Source organism: Cyprinus carpio, chromosome B18, assembly GCF_018340385.1.
Source record: "Cyprinus carpio isolate SPL01 chromosome B18, ASM1834038v1, whole genome shotgun sequence".
Taxonomy (NCBI): domain Eukaryota; kingdom Metazoa; phylum Chordata; class Actinopteri; order Cypriniformes; family Cyprinidae; genus Cyprinus; species Cyprinus carpio.
The window spans coordinates 23,804,624-23,819,499 of NC_056614.1; the positions used below are offsets into that span (position 1 = coordinate 23,804,624).

The 14,876-nt window shown below is 34.9% G+C and overlaps 2 protein-coding genes and 1 pseudogene across 2 annotated transcripts; 2 read left to right on the forward strand and 1 right to left on the reverse strand.

Annotated features, from left to right (window-relative positions):
* Positions 1-37: 37 nt before the first annotated feature.
* LOC109109467 lies at positions 38-3,454 on the forward strand (annotated as a pseudogene).
* Positions 3,455-3,533: 79 nt separating this feature from the next.
* Positions 3,534-7,412, reverse strand: LOC109108949 (conserved oligomeric Golgi complex subunit 8-like). The gene is made up of 4 exons (XM_042744499.1): positions 7,172-7,412; positions 5,330-6,148; positions 4,319-4,487; positions 3,534-4,224 (listed from the first exon to the last, which is right to left on the reverse strand). Exons 1-4 carry the CDS (start codon positions 7,334-7,336, stop codon positions 3,821-3,823), a joined length of 1,557 nt encoding a protein of 518 aa, XP_042600433.1. The 5' UTR covers positions 7,337-7,412; the 3' UTR covers positions 3,534-3,820.
* A 1,049-nt stretch (positions 7,413-8,461) lies between these two features.
* nip7 (NIP7 nucleolar pre-rRNA processing protein) lies at positions 8,462-10,499 on the forward strand. The gene is made up of 4 exons (XM_042743621.1): positions 8,462-8,918; positions 9,323-9,409; positions 9,589-9,652; positions 9,979-10,499. The coding sequence occupies exons 1-4, from the start codon at positions 8,863-8,865 to the stop codon at positions 10,144-10,146; spliced, it is 375 nt and encodes a 124-aa protein (XP_042599555.1). The 5' UTR covers positions 8,462-8,862; the 3' UTR covers positions 10,147-10,499.
* The last annotated feature ends 4,377 nt before the right edge of the window (positions 10,500-14,876 follow it).

Below are 14,876 nucleotides of genomic sequence, written 5' to 3' on the forward strand. Positions count from 1 at the left end.
TTGATGACGCTGGTTCTTATTTGATTATTTTAATACTGTTACTCAGAAATGTGAGTTTTATTGACTCCGACGCAGGATAAATGACAGAAGTGACACGTGTGCTGTACTGCGGTGTAGTTAGAATAAATAATTAATAGTTTGTATGAAAGTACGACTGTGGTGTATTTAATTACATAAAGGTGACACACTAACAAAAAATCCATGGTATTACCATGTTTTCTAACTTGTAGTAGTACCTTGGTGTATTTTTAAGTGGTTTGGAGTACAGTTTACCATGGTGCATCAATTCATTCAGTCATTAATAATATTTTATAATTTGATATTTTAATATATATATATATATATATATATATATATATATATATATATATATATATATATATATATATATATTATTTTTTTTATTTTTTTTTGTGAAATGAGAACATTTTACTCTACTTACCACGTTTGTGTGTATGTGTGTGTGTGTCTTTATTGAAATGTCTTTATTCGATTTCTTAAAGTGTGTTATGGGTGATGATTTACGCCATTTTTTTTCCTCCACTTACTTTGATTCACAGTTACAGAATTTTCTAAAATGACAGGAGACTATCCCAGTCTCTCAGCCACAGACATCAAGGTCCCGGGTCTGACTTATCAACTGGAAACCGAGAATGTAGGAACTGAGCATTTGAAGAAAGAACCTGAGGAAAAAGGTACTGATGATTGATTGATTCAGATCTTAATTCACATTCATTCACATCTGTTTTTCAACATTGTTATTTATCTGTTTGCATTTCAGCTCCAAGTATGCAGCACACAGAGACTCCTGATGGCATCGCAGGTTTCCATTTTCCATCAAAAGTAAGACGTTACTTGCAAATGCAAGTACTGTATTTGAGTAATATTATTGTAAATTAATATCCATGGCTTTTTCCAGTTTGATGCAGGTGCTTTTGTAGAAAAAAAGCAAATATACATAGACGGAATTAATAAGGGCATCTATTAATTTCTGCTTCCTTTCTCCAAAAGTCATCAAATAATCCAAATCCAGTTGTCCACAGCCCACCTACAACAAACGAGCCACCAGACCCCAATAGTTCATAGTTCAACAGCTTTCAGTTTTGGAGGAGACTTCTGCCCAGTATTGAGACTGATCTTCTGGAACTGCTGGTGAGGAATCCAACAACATCCAAACCGCTGCCACAGTCACTTTAGACCAATAAAATCATACTTTCCTTCTGTCTAGGCTGCAGATGCCATCACAGACACAGACCAACTAGAGTCTGTTGACCTGTCCGCTGACAGTCAGCTGGCTGCATCTGAAGACCGTGATGGCTCAAATGAAGACCAACATGAGGAAGAAGAAGAAAGCAGTGATGATGGAGGAGGTTGGATTACTCCCAGCAACATAAAGCAAGTCCAGATGGATGCTGGTAACTGGGGACCGACAGCAGATGTCAGAGTGGGCTGCGTGACCACTGACTTTGCCATGCAGGTACTTGTGGTCATCGATTACACATATTGGAAACAATCTATTAAAACATGTTTTCAACAGATTTTAAATTATTATATTGTCTCAATTGTGAACCTTGTTTACATTAGCAGAGAAAAGCTAAGAAAGATTATGCAAATTAGCAATTATTGTTCATTAAAACAATGTGCACGGAATTAAGGAGTAGTTCTCCCAAAAATGAGAATTTGCTGAAAATGTACTCATCCTCAGGCCATCCAAGATGTAGATGAATTTGTTTCTTTATCAGAACAGATTTGGAGAAATTTTGCATTACATCACTTGCTCACCAATGGATCCACTGCAGTGAATGGGTGCCGTCAGAATGAGAGTCCAAACAGCTGATTAAAACATCACAATAATCCACAGACCATCAATTAATGTCTTGTGAAGTGAAAAGCTGTGTGTTCGTGAGAAACAAATCTATCAAGATGTTTTTAACTTCAAATCATTGCTTCCATCTAGAATACGAGTCCTTTCCTCCAGTGAAAAAGTGAACTCCTCTGAATCAGAAGAGATATATGCACCGTTCAAACGGTGTTTACAAGCAAAAACAGTTCAAAACAAAAATCTCAGGGTTTTGTTGTGAGAGGACAACAGGAGATGGACTTTTTCCACTGGAGGAAGTGTTACGGATTAGGGAACTCATGGATTTGTTTCTTACAAACACAGTTTTTCACATGATGTTAACTGATGTACTGGAGGCATATGGATTGCTTGTGGATTATTGTGATGTTTTTATCAGCTGTTTGGATTCTCATTCTGACGGCACCCATTCACTGCAGAGGATCCATTTGTGAGCATGTAACAAAGCAAAATGATTCCTTGAATTATGGACATTAAGCAAATATGGTAAATGATGTTGTAACAAACACTTAATGTCTCATTGTTTTCCTGACAGAATGTTCTGATTCAGATTGGACTGCATGTGCTGTCTGTTAATGGCATGCTTATTAAATACAGCAGGAGTTACATTCTGCGCTGTCACGCCTGCTTCAAGTGAGTGATGGATTCACCTCAGAAAGTAACACATTTTGGAGCAGGAATAATTACACATTTATAATAATAAGTGATGTGTGTTACATGGACACCGTTGTTTTCATATTTTTAGGACAACAACAAACATGAACAAATCTTTCTGTCCACATTGTGGGAACAACACCTTGAAGAAAATTGCAGTCAGCATTAATGAGGACGGCACCATGCAGATGCATTTTTCCGGGAATCCCAAAGTGCTGAATCCAAAGGGGAAGAGAGTGAGTAATGCTTTGGATGCTGTGACAGTATATTTAAAGTTATTTATGAGCTAAATGCATTAGAAATTTGGCTCCATTTATGTATGTGATATCTACAGCAGGTCAGCCAGCTTACAGCTGCGGGACGCCCAGACCGGAGGAGGAAGACGGCGAACAAATCCTAACGCAGCGTGCAAAAAATTGGTTAAGAAATGATTGTGTTCTCACACTACCTGCAGAATCTGGACTGGAAGCCTGAAACATTGAATTCTTGATAGAATTAAAATGTTTATGGTGATTTATTTGAATGATCCACTTGACCTGAAGTTTAACTCTATATTACAAAATATTTTCCATATTCTATCCTTACTAGTGATGTGAAAATCTTAGTTTTGTGCCAACTTGTTAAAAAGACAATTTGCAAAGACTATCTGCGATTCCATGCAGACCGCTAAAGGTTTTATGGGGAAAAAATAGAACACCTTTGACTCGATATAAACTTGAATATCAAAATATCAGAAACAAGCAGCCTAAGAATTTTTTCCAGTTTTTTTTTTTATAAACCTCCCCCCGCTCAAAACACCCTGAAAAAAATATGAACAAACAAAAAACATACAACAGAATTCAAATGCAATACATAGTCCAGTTACAAGAACATACAGATGACACAAAGGTTAAACTTAAAAGGATAGTTCACCCAAAAATAAAAATGATCCTCAAACAGAAATTATTTTGTCTTCATTCTGAACAGTTTATCATCATGTAAAATGTTTGCTTAAAAGTGCATCTTTCTTTTTTAAATACAATTTCAACAGAAGTGGCATTTATTATCTAATGCAATGACATTCAGACAGTTTAAGACATTAAGATACCTTTAGGGACCTCTGTAAGTCATAGAAAATATGTGATTCAATGAACATATATTTCTTCACAATATTTAAATATATTATACCATATTTAACAACATCATATATAATAATTTAACCATCACCAAATAAAGCTGCAAATAAAAATGCAAACCAAGCCCTGGTAAAAGTATGTCCCGATGGTTATTTTTCAGGCACACTGCATGTAGTGTTTTTTTTTTTTATTTTTATTTTGACAACATCTCCTCAACATTAATATCTGTTGTGGACAACTCATCTGGTCCTGTCAAGTCCTGTTCATCAAAGGTCATTTCAGGCTCCAGGATCGGGTTGTTTTGCTCGGTATTCACTGCTTCAGCAGAAATGTTCTCTTTTTGAGAAAGACGAGGATCAGATGCTGACACAGGCTCTTGTTCAGATAATACAGGTTTTTCTTCTTGAGGAGTTGTGGGTTTGAGTGCAGTCGAGGGATCTGATTCAGCTGTGGTCAGGCTGCTCAGATCAGTGCAGAGGTCCAGGACAGAGGTCACAGGCTCCTTCTGGGGCAGAACAAACTCCAGCGGCTCCAGAACCGCGTTCACATTAATGCAGCCAAGACTGCCATACTTATAAACCTGGGTTGGTGGAACGCCTACAATACAAATACAAGATAAACTTTTGAGTCAACATCAAATGGTGTTTGCAACCTGTGATAAAAATGTCGATTTTATCCTGAGGATATTTACCCAGTATGAGAGCAAGCTGGGCTGGAGGAAAGAGAACTTGTAAACATCGGTTCAAGAAAGGCACCATGTCTTCAGCAAATGCACTGCAGAACTGAACGAATAACTCTCGTTCACGGCTACTGAAGGCAGATTCCTCAGCTCGATGGAAAACCAGGATCAGCTTGGTCACCTAAGATTAGAATAACACTGTTAGAATGTGTCAAAACAGGAGAATAATTCTTCAAGGAAACAAAGTAAATATATGTCTACATCTTTTCAATGTCCATTTAAAATCAGTTAATCTTTTTTTTTTTAAGAAATGATTAAAAAAAAAAAAAATCACACCAAGTATGGTAACTATAAAAGTTAAAAAATCTTTCTAATTCTGTGAGAACATGGAAGTCCATATCACAGCTATAACAATAACGACAAAGATAATACGATACTGGAATACAATATTGGAACAATAAGTTGGAATCGCTTTCAGTGTTTTTTCCCCAAAGAGATTGACAGCCAATCAGAATCCATCCTGCTCTACAGAAATTGAGCATTTAAAGTGACAGATTACAAATCTACAGAGTATGCTTATAATAAACATGATGATGGTAATATAGTTATTGTTAAAAGTTACTTTTATAGTTAGCATTCTTTGTGTGAATAGGTCTTTATTTATCAAGGATGCATTAAATGGATCAAAAGTAACAGTAAAAGAATCCTGAAGAAATTGTTTCATGGTTTCCAAAAGAAAACTGTTTAAATAACCAAATCTGTCTATTAGAATGACTTCTGAATGATCATGTGACACTGAAGTAATGATGGTGGAAATTCAGCTTTGATCACAGAAATAAATTGAATTCTAAAAAATATACAAACAGAAGAAGCTATTTAATTTTCACTGCATTTTTGATCAAATAAATGCAGCCTTGATGACCATAAGAATCTTCTTAAAAAATAAAAATAAAAAAAATAAAATAAAAAAAACCTACCTGTAGTATATATTTCTATTAACATATTATTCATGTAATTAATTACCTTAATAAGGGCTTCCTCAACACATCTGCTAACTTCCTGTGCCAATCCAATCGGGCAGCACAGTCGTAAGTCATTGAAGGCTGTCAGGACGTTATTGAGAAAGCAGGCTAGAGGTGGGAAATCCAGCAGGGCCATGGGGGGCTGTAGTGTGCCCGGCTGGGTGCTCGGGACCGCCGGCGGAATGGTGCTTCCAAGTATGGACAGCAGAGAAATTAGTGTGTACAAGTTCATTTCCTCTTGGAACTTGTCCACTGCTTCCTGAATAGCCTTCCGGAACGTCTCCACTGCAACCTGCTGAAATATGGGAGCGAGTTGGCCACGGAAATCCACCCCGACCCGGCTAAAGGAAAGCCCGAAGTACATGCACTGGCCGAGCAGAGAGTCCAAACGGCTTCCCACCCCGCGCTGGAGGTCCCGATCGAGGGTCTCCAAGAACTGCGCCACCTGCAGTACCACCCATCCGTGAAAGATGGCGCTCTCGTTCAATGCCTGACCGCCGGGCGGCAGCAACGGATCCTCGTCGGAGAATATGGCGCGATATTGGGTGATGATGTCGAAGAGATGCACACGGCAGGTTTCGATGGTTTTGGTAATGTGGAAGTACGGGTCTTCATCTGGGATGGCAGCGAGAATGGATCGCAGCCAACTTCCACGGGCTTGCAGGAACTTGACGCGCAGCTCGGCTTCGGTGAAAACATCCATTCTGCGCAAGTATCCGATCACACGCAGGCAAACCGGCAGCTGTGTATTACTACGCAGCTGTTGAAGAAGTTGGTTCAGCATGAGCTGAGCAGACAGTTGAACCTCGTGCACAATTCCCTGAAAGAATACAAACAGCAATTTAATTTAGTAGAAATATTTGCCATTTTTCAGTCATTTTTATTGTCCATTTTATAGTCTTATCACTTATAAAAGAGCACAACAAATATACCATATTTTCTGGAATTTAAGGTGTTAAATTATCATAAAAAATGTGCTTTATGTTCCATTACATTAAGATTTAATTAATGACTAAATTTATTTGAAATTTAATTAAATTAATTGTGTTTGTTTTATCTAGCCTTTATTTATTTTTGCTACCATTGCATTTATTTATGCATTTAAATTTTTTGGCAGGTTTAGTCCTCCATATACGTGAGCCCAAGTTTATTTGTATAGTGCATTTCTCACAAACTGATAGATTCAGAGTCACTTTTGACTAAATCTGTTTCAGGCTTGATATTTATAATAAATTTTGTTTATAATGTAACTATAATGTATGCTTGTTTTATACTTTTCAATCCTGTACTGAATAGAGGTTAAAGCGACAAATTTTATATTTATTCACCCTCAAGATGTTCTAAACCTGTATGCATTTCTTTCTACTGTTAAACATAAACATAAATATATATATATATATATATATTAAGAATGATGTCAAATTCAATAAATGCTTTTTATTAAACTTTGAAAGTCGATGGCTGCCATCAGTTGTTTGGTTACCAACATTCTTCAAAATATCTTATTTTGTGATCAAAAAGCAAACAAATGAGGGTGAGTAAATTATGAAAATTTTTATTTTTGGGTGAATTTTCTCTTTAAATATAAAACATTTGTTGTGAAGGAAACTAAAATACATTTATACGTTTATAATGTTTGTAAACATTTTATATACCAGCATTTTACATTATTTAGCCTAGAATTAAAATGTGACACCAATCCTTAACAAGGTTTTTTTTTTTTTTTTTTTTCTTCAACAATGCAGTTTTAACCCAGTGTGACTGATTTTCCTGAAAATGAGGTAATAGTAAAAAACAGTAAATAATCTTGCGTTACTGGTGCAGAAGATAGTATCAGATGTACCTGAATGACAGGAAGTGATGCATGTTTTTTCTCCAGCCTCTTCACATAAGCGGCAAGCTCTAGCGCCTCCTCGTAGTATCCGTTACGCACACATGTGTCCATCAGCTGAGGGATCTCCAGAATCTCCAAGATCTCAGTGTGTCGATTCAGTGTCAGGCTGTTCATACGCCTGCTGACGCTGATCTCCTCTGCCTCCTTTATAAAACCTCTGCAAAGAAAAGACAAAACAGAAACCAGTTACTTCAAGTATACTTCAACACTGTGATGCGTTTGCTTGGCTGCTGATGCATGGGACTAATATAAATTTTAGTCATAATAACTTTCATTAATAAGTTATTAATAAACATTATATAATGCTTAACATTAATGTACAATAACATTTTTGTTGTTTAAAAAAATTGTTTTATTCAGCAGGAATGCATTAAATTAATAAAATGTGACATTTATATTGTTATAATTTTACTAAAGATTTCTACTACAAATAAGCGCTGTTTTTGTTTTGAACTTTCCATTTAAGAAAGAATCCTGAAAAAAAATAAAATCAATTATTACACATTTCAGTTTTCACAAAAATATTGAGCAGCACAACGGTTTTCAACATTGATAATAATATGAAATGTATATTTCGTGTGTATTTATATATACATAATAAATATACACAGTACACACATATATATTACGTAAACAAAACTTTTATTTTGGATGCGATTAATCATTTGACAGCACTAAAATAAATACAATTAAATTAAATCAAACATAAATACACCTTCAGATCAATAAACACATAACCTGTAAAACTAATCTGTCAATTACCTATCTCCACTATTTCCTGTAATAAGGAAGTACAAATTTTTCTTAACAAGAAAATTATATTTAAATACTAGTCACTATAGGAATAAGTACTAGCATCTAATAAATAAGAACTAGTATCTAATCTAATGAATAAGTACTAGTACATAATGATACTAATGATAATAGCACCTAAAAATAAGTACTAGCAGCATGAAAACAGATACTAGTACGGCTAATAGATTAAATGTTAAAACGGCTTGCCATAAATAAACAAACACATGACCTGTCGAACTAATCTGTCAATCATCTATCTTTACTTCCTCCATTATAGGAAGTATTAGTTCTAATTTTTCTTAACAAGAAATTTATATTTAAATACTAGTCACTATTGGAATAAGTACTAGCATCTAATAAATAAAAACTAGCATCTAATGAATAAGCACTAGTACTTAATGAAAAGATAATAGTGTCTAAGAACAAGCACTAGTACGTGGCAGTTCTCCACCGTGCTGAAGTCGGTGTAGATGTGCTGCGTGCAGTCCGCGGTCCTAATGAACGTCTTGTAGTTGGTGAAGGCCAGTTCTCGGGTCTGCTGCAGGATCTGCGCCCGCTCCTCCGCGAGACGCTCCGGCTCCCGGTTCAACTCGTCCACACCGCACGAGCACAGCTGCGACAAATAGGCCGCGAAGTCCGACTTCTCTCTCCAGTTCTCGGGAAAGCTGTCTTTAAAGATCGAGGCCAGGATACTCTCTTCTTCCACGTCTACGGCAGCCATGATCGAACGCTTTACGTAAACGGCACGACGTCACTTGTGTGCGACGGACTGAACTCAACCCACGTGGCTGCGAGAGCTGCAGTGTTTTTCGAGCTTCTTTAGCAAGAACAGAATTATATTCATCATGCGTCCGTTAACAGACGAAGAGACAAAAACGATGTTTGAGAAACTCTCTAAATAGTAAGTGACATGTTTCGGTAAAACTCAATTAGAGCAGGAATGTATTAACAAAGGTTTAGCTTGATTGCGTCGTCATGTCATGTGTAAAAACCATAAGCTAAACTATTCTACACTCTGTTTATTTTGTATTATAAATGTATTTTTATATTGTATATTGTATATTGTATAATATTAGGAAATATCTTTGTAGGGTTTTTGTTTATTATATGTATTGTATGATATTTATGATGTGTTATTTTTACTGTTATTTGTTATATTTGGCAATGTTTACATGGGTTATGTAATATTATTTATAAGTATTGTGTATGCGAGCTGCATAATATAGCCCTGGATTATTTTAAAGTAGTCTTAAAGTATGTTTTAATACCAGTTGCATTAAGTAGGCCCAATTTTTGTGTTTCTAGCATTGGGGAGAACATCAAACTTCTTATTGATCGGCCAGATGGGACTTATTGTTTCAGACTTCATAATGATCGAGTATATTATATGAGGTAAGATTGTCTGCTGTTTTTGTTATTTCATATTCCAATTAACTGTGGCATTAAATATGGTCTCGGTAAACATTTCCTGTAGAAGTTTCCTATTAATTTGGTGTAATGTAATGCTAATGTAAATATGAATTTGCTATAAATTGAATAGTAATCTAATTGTGTGATCTTTTCCATTTTAGTGAAAAAATTCTGAAGTTGGCTACAAATATCTCCAGAGATAAACTTGCATCACTTCTCACGATTTCCTTAAACCACACAAAAAAACAAAATATCAATTCTGATTTTGTATTTTTAAATATTAACACTTGTATTAATAAAATCCACACCACTCCAAAAATTGTTACCAACTTACCAACCTCTCATTCTCACATCACCAATTCACCCAATAACATCAAAAGACTGCATGTTTGGAATAAAATTGTGATGTTTTTACCAACTGTTTGGGCTCTCATTCTGACGGCACCCATTCACTGCAGAGCATCCATTGGTGAGCAAGTGATGCAATGCTAAATTTCTTAAAACCAGGGGGATGACAAATGTACATTTTTATGTGAACTGTTCCATAAAAGTATTCAGTGATCTTGTATGGTGCTCTCACCATCTTGATCTCTCTTCAGGGCTTTGGAGTGGCAGCGAAGACCACACAGGAGTGTAGGAAGGTCGACCCCATGTCCATAGTGGTTTTCCATCAGGCTGATATCGGCGAGTACATCAGAAGTGAAGACACACTCACATAAGAAGATATATTATCTCCAGAGCTCATGGACAGTTCATTAAATTCTTTTGACTGGATGTTCTTTTACACAAGTCTGACAGACTTTCACATTTCAAAGCAGTTTTCAGTGTTTAAACAATATATGTCGTATGTGACTAAATTCATTGACTATTAATGCATCAAAGAAATACAAAAAAAGTACAACTTCAAGGTTATGAAATAACTGTATTTTTGGGGAATTTATGAATTACTTTTTGATTTTTTTAAAATGATACAGAGCAGCTGAGGAGTACCATACCAAACAGGATACAAAACCAGATCAAACCAGACCAATCTTATACAAAGTAGTTAAAAAATAAACATTTAGTAACAAAGGAAAACTTATTTCCCATATGTTCCCAGATATTCTTTATCAATAAAAAATAAAAACTAAAACAAATAAAGAGCGGCGAAATAGCATATTATAATAATTTCTGAAGGATCATGGGACACTGAACACTAGAATAAAATTCAGCTTTGCTAGATAAAAAAGTTGTCAAGACAAACTTTAAGTTGGCTTTGAGAAAGACTGAACAGAAAGTTTGAAAAGTTTAGAAAGTTTGGAAAATTTGAAAAAGTTGATGAAAAAGTTTAGAAAGTTTGAAAAGTTTAGAAAGTTTGAAAAGTTTAAAGAAGTTTAATTAAAACAAGTGGATTAGCATATTGGCGTAGCATGATAAGCTAGTTACTAGGATGTCATTATCATGATTAGCAAAGTTACTAGCAAGTTTCTAGCACGATAAGCCAGTTACTAGCATTTTGCTAGCATGATTAGCAAGTTTCTAGCAATGATTAGCAAATGACTAGCATGTCACTAGAATGTTTCTAGCATGATAACAAGTGAACTCAGCATGTCTCTAGCATGATAAGCACGTTACTAGATGTCGCTAGCATGATTAGCGAGTGACTAGCATTGTCGCTAGCATGTTTCTTAGCATGATCAGTGAGTGACTAGCATGTCGCTAGCATGTTTCTAGCATGATTAGCAAGTGACTAGCATGTCGCTAGCATGTTTTTAGCATGATTAGCAAGTGATTAGCATGTCACTAGCATGATTTTTAGCATGATTAGCAAGTGACATAGCATGTCGCTAGCATGTTTGCTGCATATTAGAGCAAAGACTAGCATGCACAGCATGATTAAGCACGTTACTAGCATGTCGCTAACATGTTTCTAGCATGATTAGCAAGTGACTAGCATGTTGCTAAACATGATTAGCAAGTTACTAGCATGTCACACTAGCCATGATTAGCAAGTTAACTAGCATGTCGCTAGCATGTTTTTTAGCATGATTAGCGAAGTGGACTAGCATGTCGCTAGCATGTTCTAGCATGATTAGCAAATGTTGAATAGCATGTCGCTAGCATGTTTTTTTAGCATGATTAGTGAGTGACTAGCATTTTTTTTCAGAATTTATAGCGAGTGAACTGACTAGCATGTCGATAGCAATGTTTCAGCATGATTAGCAAGTGACTAGCATGTCACCAGCATGATTAGCAAGTTACTAGCATGTCGCTAGCATGATTTCTAGCATGATTAGCGAGTGACTAGCATGTCGCTCGCATGTTTTTAGCATGATAGCGAGGGAACTAGCATGTAGCTAGCATTTTTAGCATGATTACCGAGTGTGACTAGCATGTCACTAGCATGTTTTTAGCATGATTAGCGATTGACTAGCATGTCGCTAGCATGTTTCTAGCATGATTAGCAAGTGACTAGCATGTCACTAGCATGGTTAGCAAGTTACTAGCATGTCGCTAGCATGTTTCTAGCATGATTAGCAAGTGACTAGCATGTCGCTAGCATGTTTCTAGCCATGATTAGCAACGTGACTAGCATGTCGCTAGCATGTTTTTTAGAATGATTAGAAAGTGACTAGCATGTTTTTAGCATGATTAGCGATTGACTAGCATGTCGCTAGCATGTTTCTAGGCATGATTAGCAAGTGACTGTGCTAGCATGTCGCTAGCATGTTTCTAGCATGAGTAGCAAGTGACTAGCATGTCGATAGCATGTTTTTAGCATGATTAGCGAGTGACTAGCATGTCGCTAGCATGGTTTCTAGCATGATTAGCAAGTGACTAGCATGTCGCTTAGCATGTTTTTTAGCTTGATTAGCAAGTGACTAGCATGTTTTTAGCATGATTAGCGATTGACTAGCATGGTCGCTAGCATGTTTCTAGCATGATTTCGCAAGTGGACTAGCATGTCACTAGCAGTGATTAGAAGTTACTAGCATGTCGCTAGCATGTTTCTAGCATGATTAGCATGTGACTAGCATGTTTCTAACATTATTAGCATGTTGCTAGGATAGATAGATAGATAGATAGATAGATAGATAGATAGATAGATAGATAGATAGATAGATAGATAGATATAGTCAGATGATAGATAGATATAGTCAGATGATAGATAGATATAGTCAGATGATAGATAGATAGATAGATAGATAGATAGATAGATAGATAGATAGATAGATAGATAGAAACCAGTCTGATTGAGTCCAATGAGCTTCAGTGTGGTTTAGATTTGAATTTTTGACAGTTGGAGTTGTTTACGGAACATGTTCAGGTGAGCAGAGGCTTTTCAATGCAAGTCTATGGGAGTTTTATGATTTTAATCTTCATTTTTATTGAAAAACCGTTAAGTCCAATCAGTTTAAAAAGATTATAGCAACTCGAGTCAGATCAGTCTGAAGATTGGGCTGAGTTTGGAGTCTGTAGAGTTAGTTAAAGCTCTAGGAGGAGTAGCAGCAGTCAGAAAATTTAGTCTCAGAAGAATAATAATAATAATCACTATAAGTTTAAGTACAATTTCAGTATAAAATTCAGCTTTGCATTACATAATAATTTCTGAAGGATCATGGGACACTGAACACTAGAATAAAATTCAGCTTTGCATTACATGAATAATATATTAACATAGAAAACAGTTATTTAAAAAAAAAAACTGAGCATAAGAGACTTTAAAAAAAACACCTAAAAAGATCAGGTTTAGGCTTCAATAGCTTTTAAATCTAATGAATTTATTATGTAAAAGAACTTTACATAAGAAAAAAAAAACATCATAACTTCATGATACTTGAAAGTATCAGAACAATAATTGTTTACACCATTTATTATAGACATAATTTCAGAATCTTTGCTTTGTGGCTGTAAACCCTGTTCCCAACATTTGCTTGAAGCTTTGAGATGTTTCGTTTAATGACTCGTGGTGAAAGGAAAAAGTAGGAGACGAAGTTTCCAGATTTTGTTGATAGTATCAGACTGATGATGGGAATAGCTTGGCTGAACCATCAAGAAATAACATATGTAATCGTTTATATTCCCTAATGCTATTCTTCTGAGGTTAATGAAGGTCATTTAAGAGCAAACATCCCTCTTTACAGTAAAGTATCATCTAAAATTACACAAGCATGTTTTAAAAACAGAGCTGAGGTCGGGCAAATACTGTTGCATTAGTAATAATAGCACAGAATGCAAATCTCTAATTATTCTAATGCAAAGAAAACTCCCTCTTCTACCCAATTAACACACTGTATAAAAAGCGTGAGATACATTCTTAGTGATGTGCTGATAATAGTCAAGTCTTCTCATATCAAATTCAAAACATGATCTTCGGGGATTGCATATAGTACATATTCCCTTTTTATAACTCGTAGGCTCAAAACGTTTCTAAAATAAATTACACCAAGCCATTCTAGTTCAATCGGAGTTATGGTGCATGAAAAGCCAATCATAATAATGAGAAGGGAATGTCTAAAACAAGGTCATTAATGCTGAATAACAAAATTGGCACACAAACTCATTACTCATTGTGACACATACACTGATATTAATGGCAGGGTAACAAAAGTCTTACTAATTCTGTAGTTTTATTTCATCTATAATCATTTATCTAGCATTATGGATATCGATGGATGGCTCAAATTTGCTCTGGTCTTTTTTGTTCAAACGCAGTTGGCTTCATCTTTTACTTCTCGCATGGCTGTGATACTAGAACCAAAGCATCAATACATATTCAAATCTTGTAAACATAATATCCGAGAGCATTAACACACATATGCATCTGTTCTGCTTAGTAAATGGAGTGTTTTTCTAAGCCTCTTAAAATCTATCTAGACCAATCCAAACTGGCCTTTTAGTGCTGTGATATAATTCTCACATACTGTCATTATTATTATTATTATTATTTTATATTTTATATATATTTTTAAAGTAAAAATAACTATTCTTCTAATCATACAGCAAGGCGAATCTCACAAAGCCAGTCAAAAACATATCCAGGACACCAAAAAAAAAAAAAAAAAAAAAAAAAAAAGGTAAATTATATATTACATAAAAAAAAAAAAAAAAACTATATTTAGGAACATCAGTACTGACTGAAGATGATTTTTATATATGATAACTGATGATTTAAAAAAAAAAATTAATGTGAGTAAATTTCAAATGAGTTTTCAAATGTTTTACTTTTAAATAATATAATTTATTATTTTGCAATATTTTATATATATTTTAATATTTAAAATTGATATATATATATATATATATATATATATATATACATACACATATACATATATTATTATTATAAATATATATTTATTAACACATAATTTATATTATATTATATTAATAAGAATTTGTGGGAAAGGACCCGATTGTCTTTATGCAAAATATAATTTCTTGTTTTTTATCATTTAATTTGGGGGTC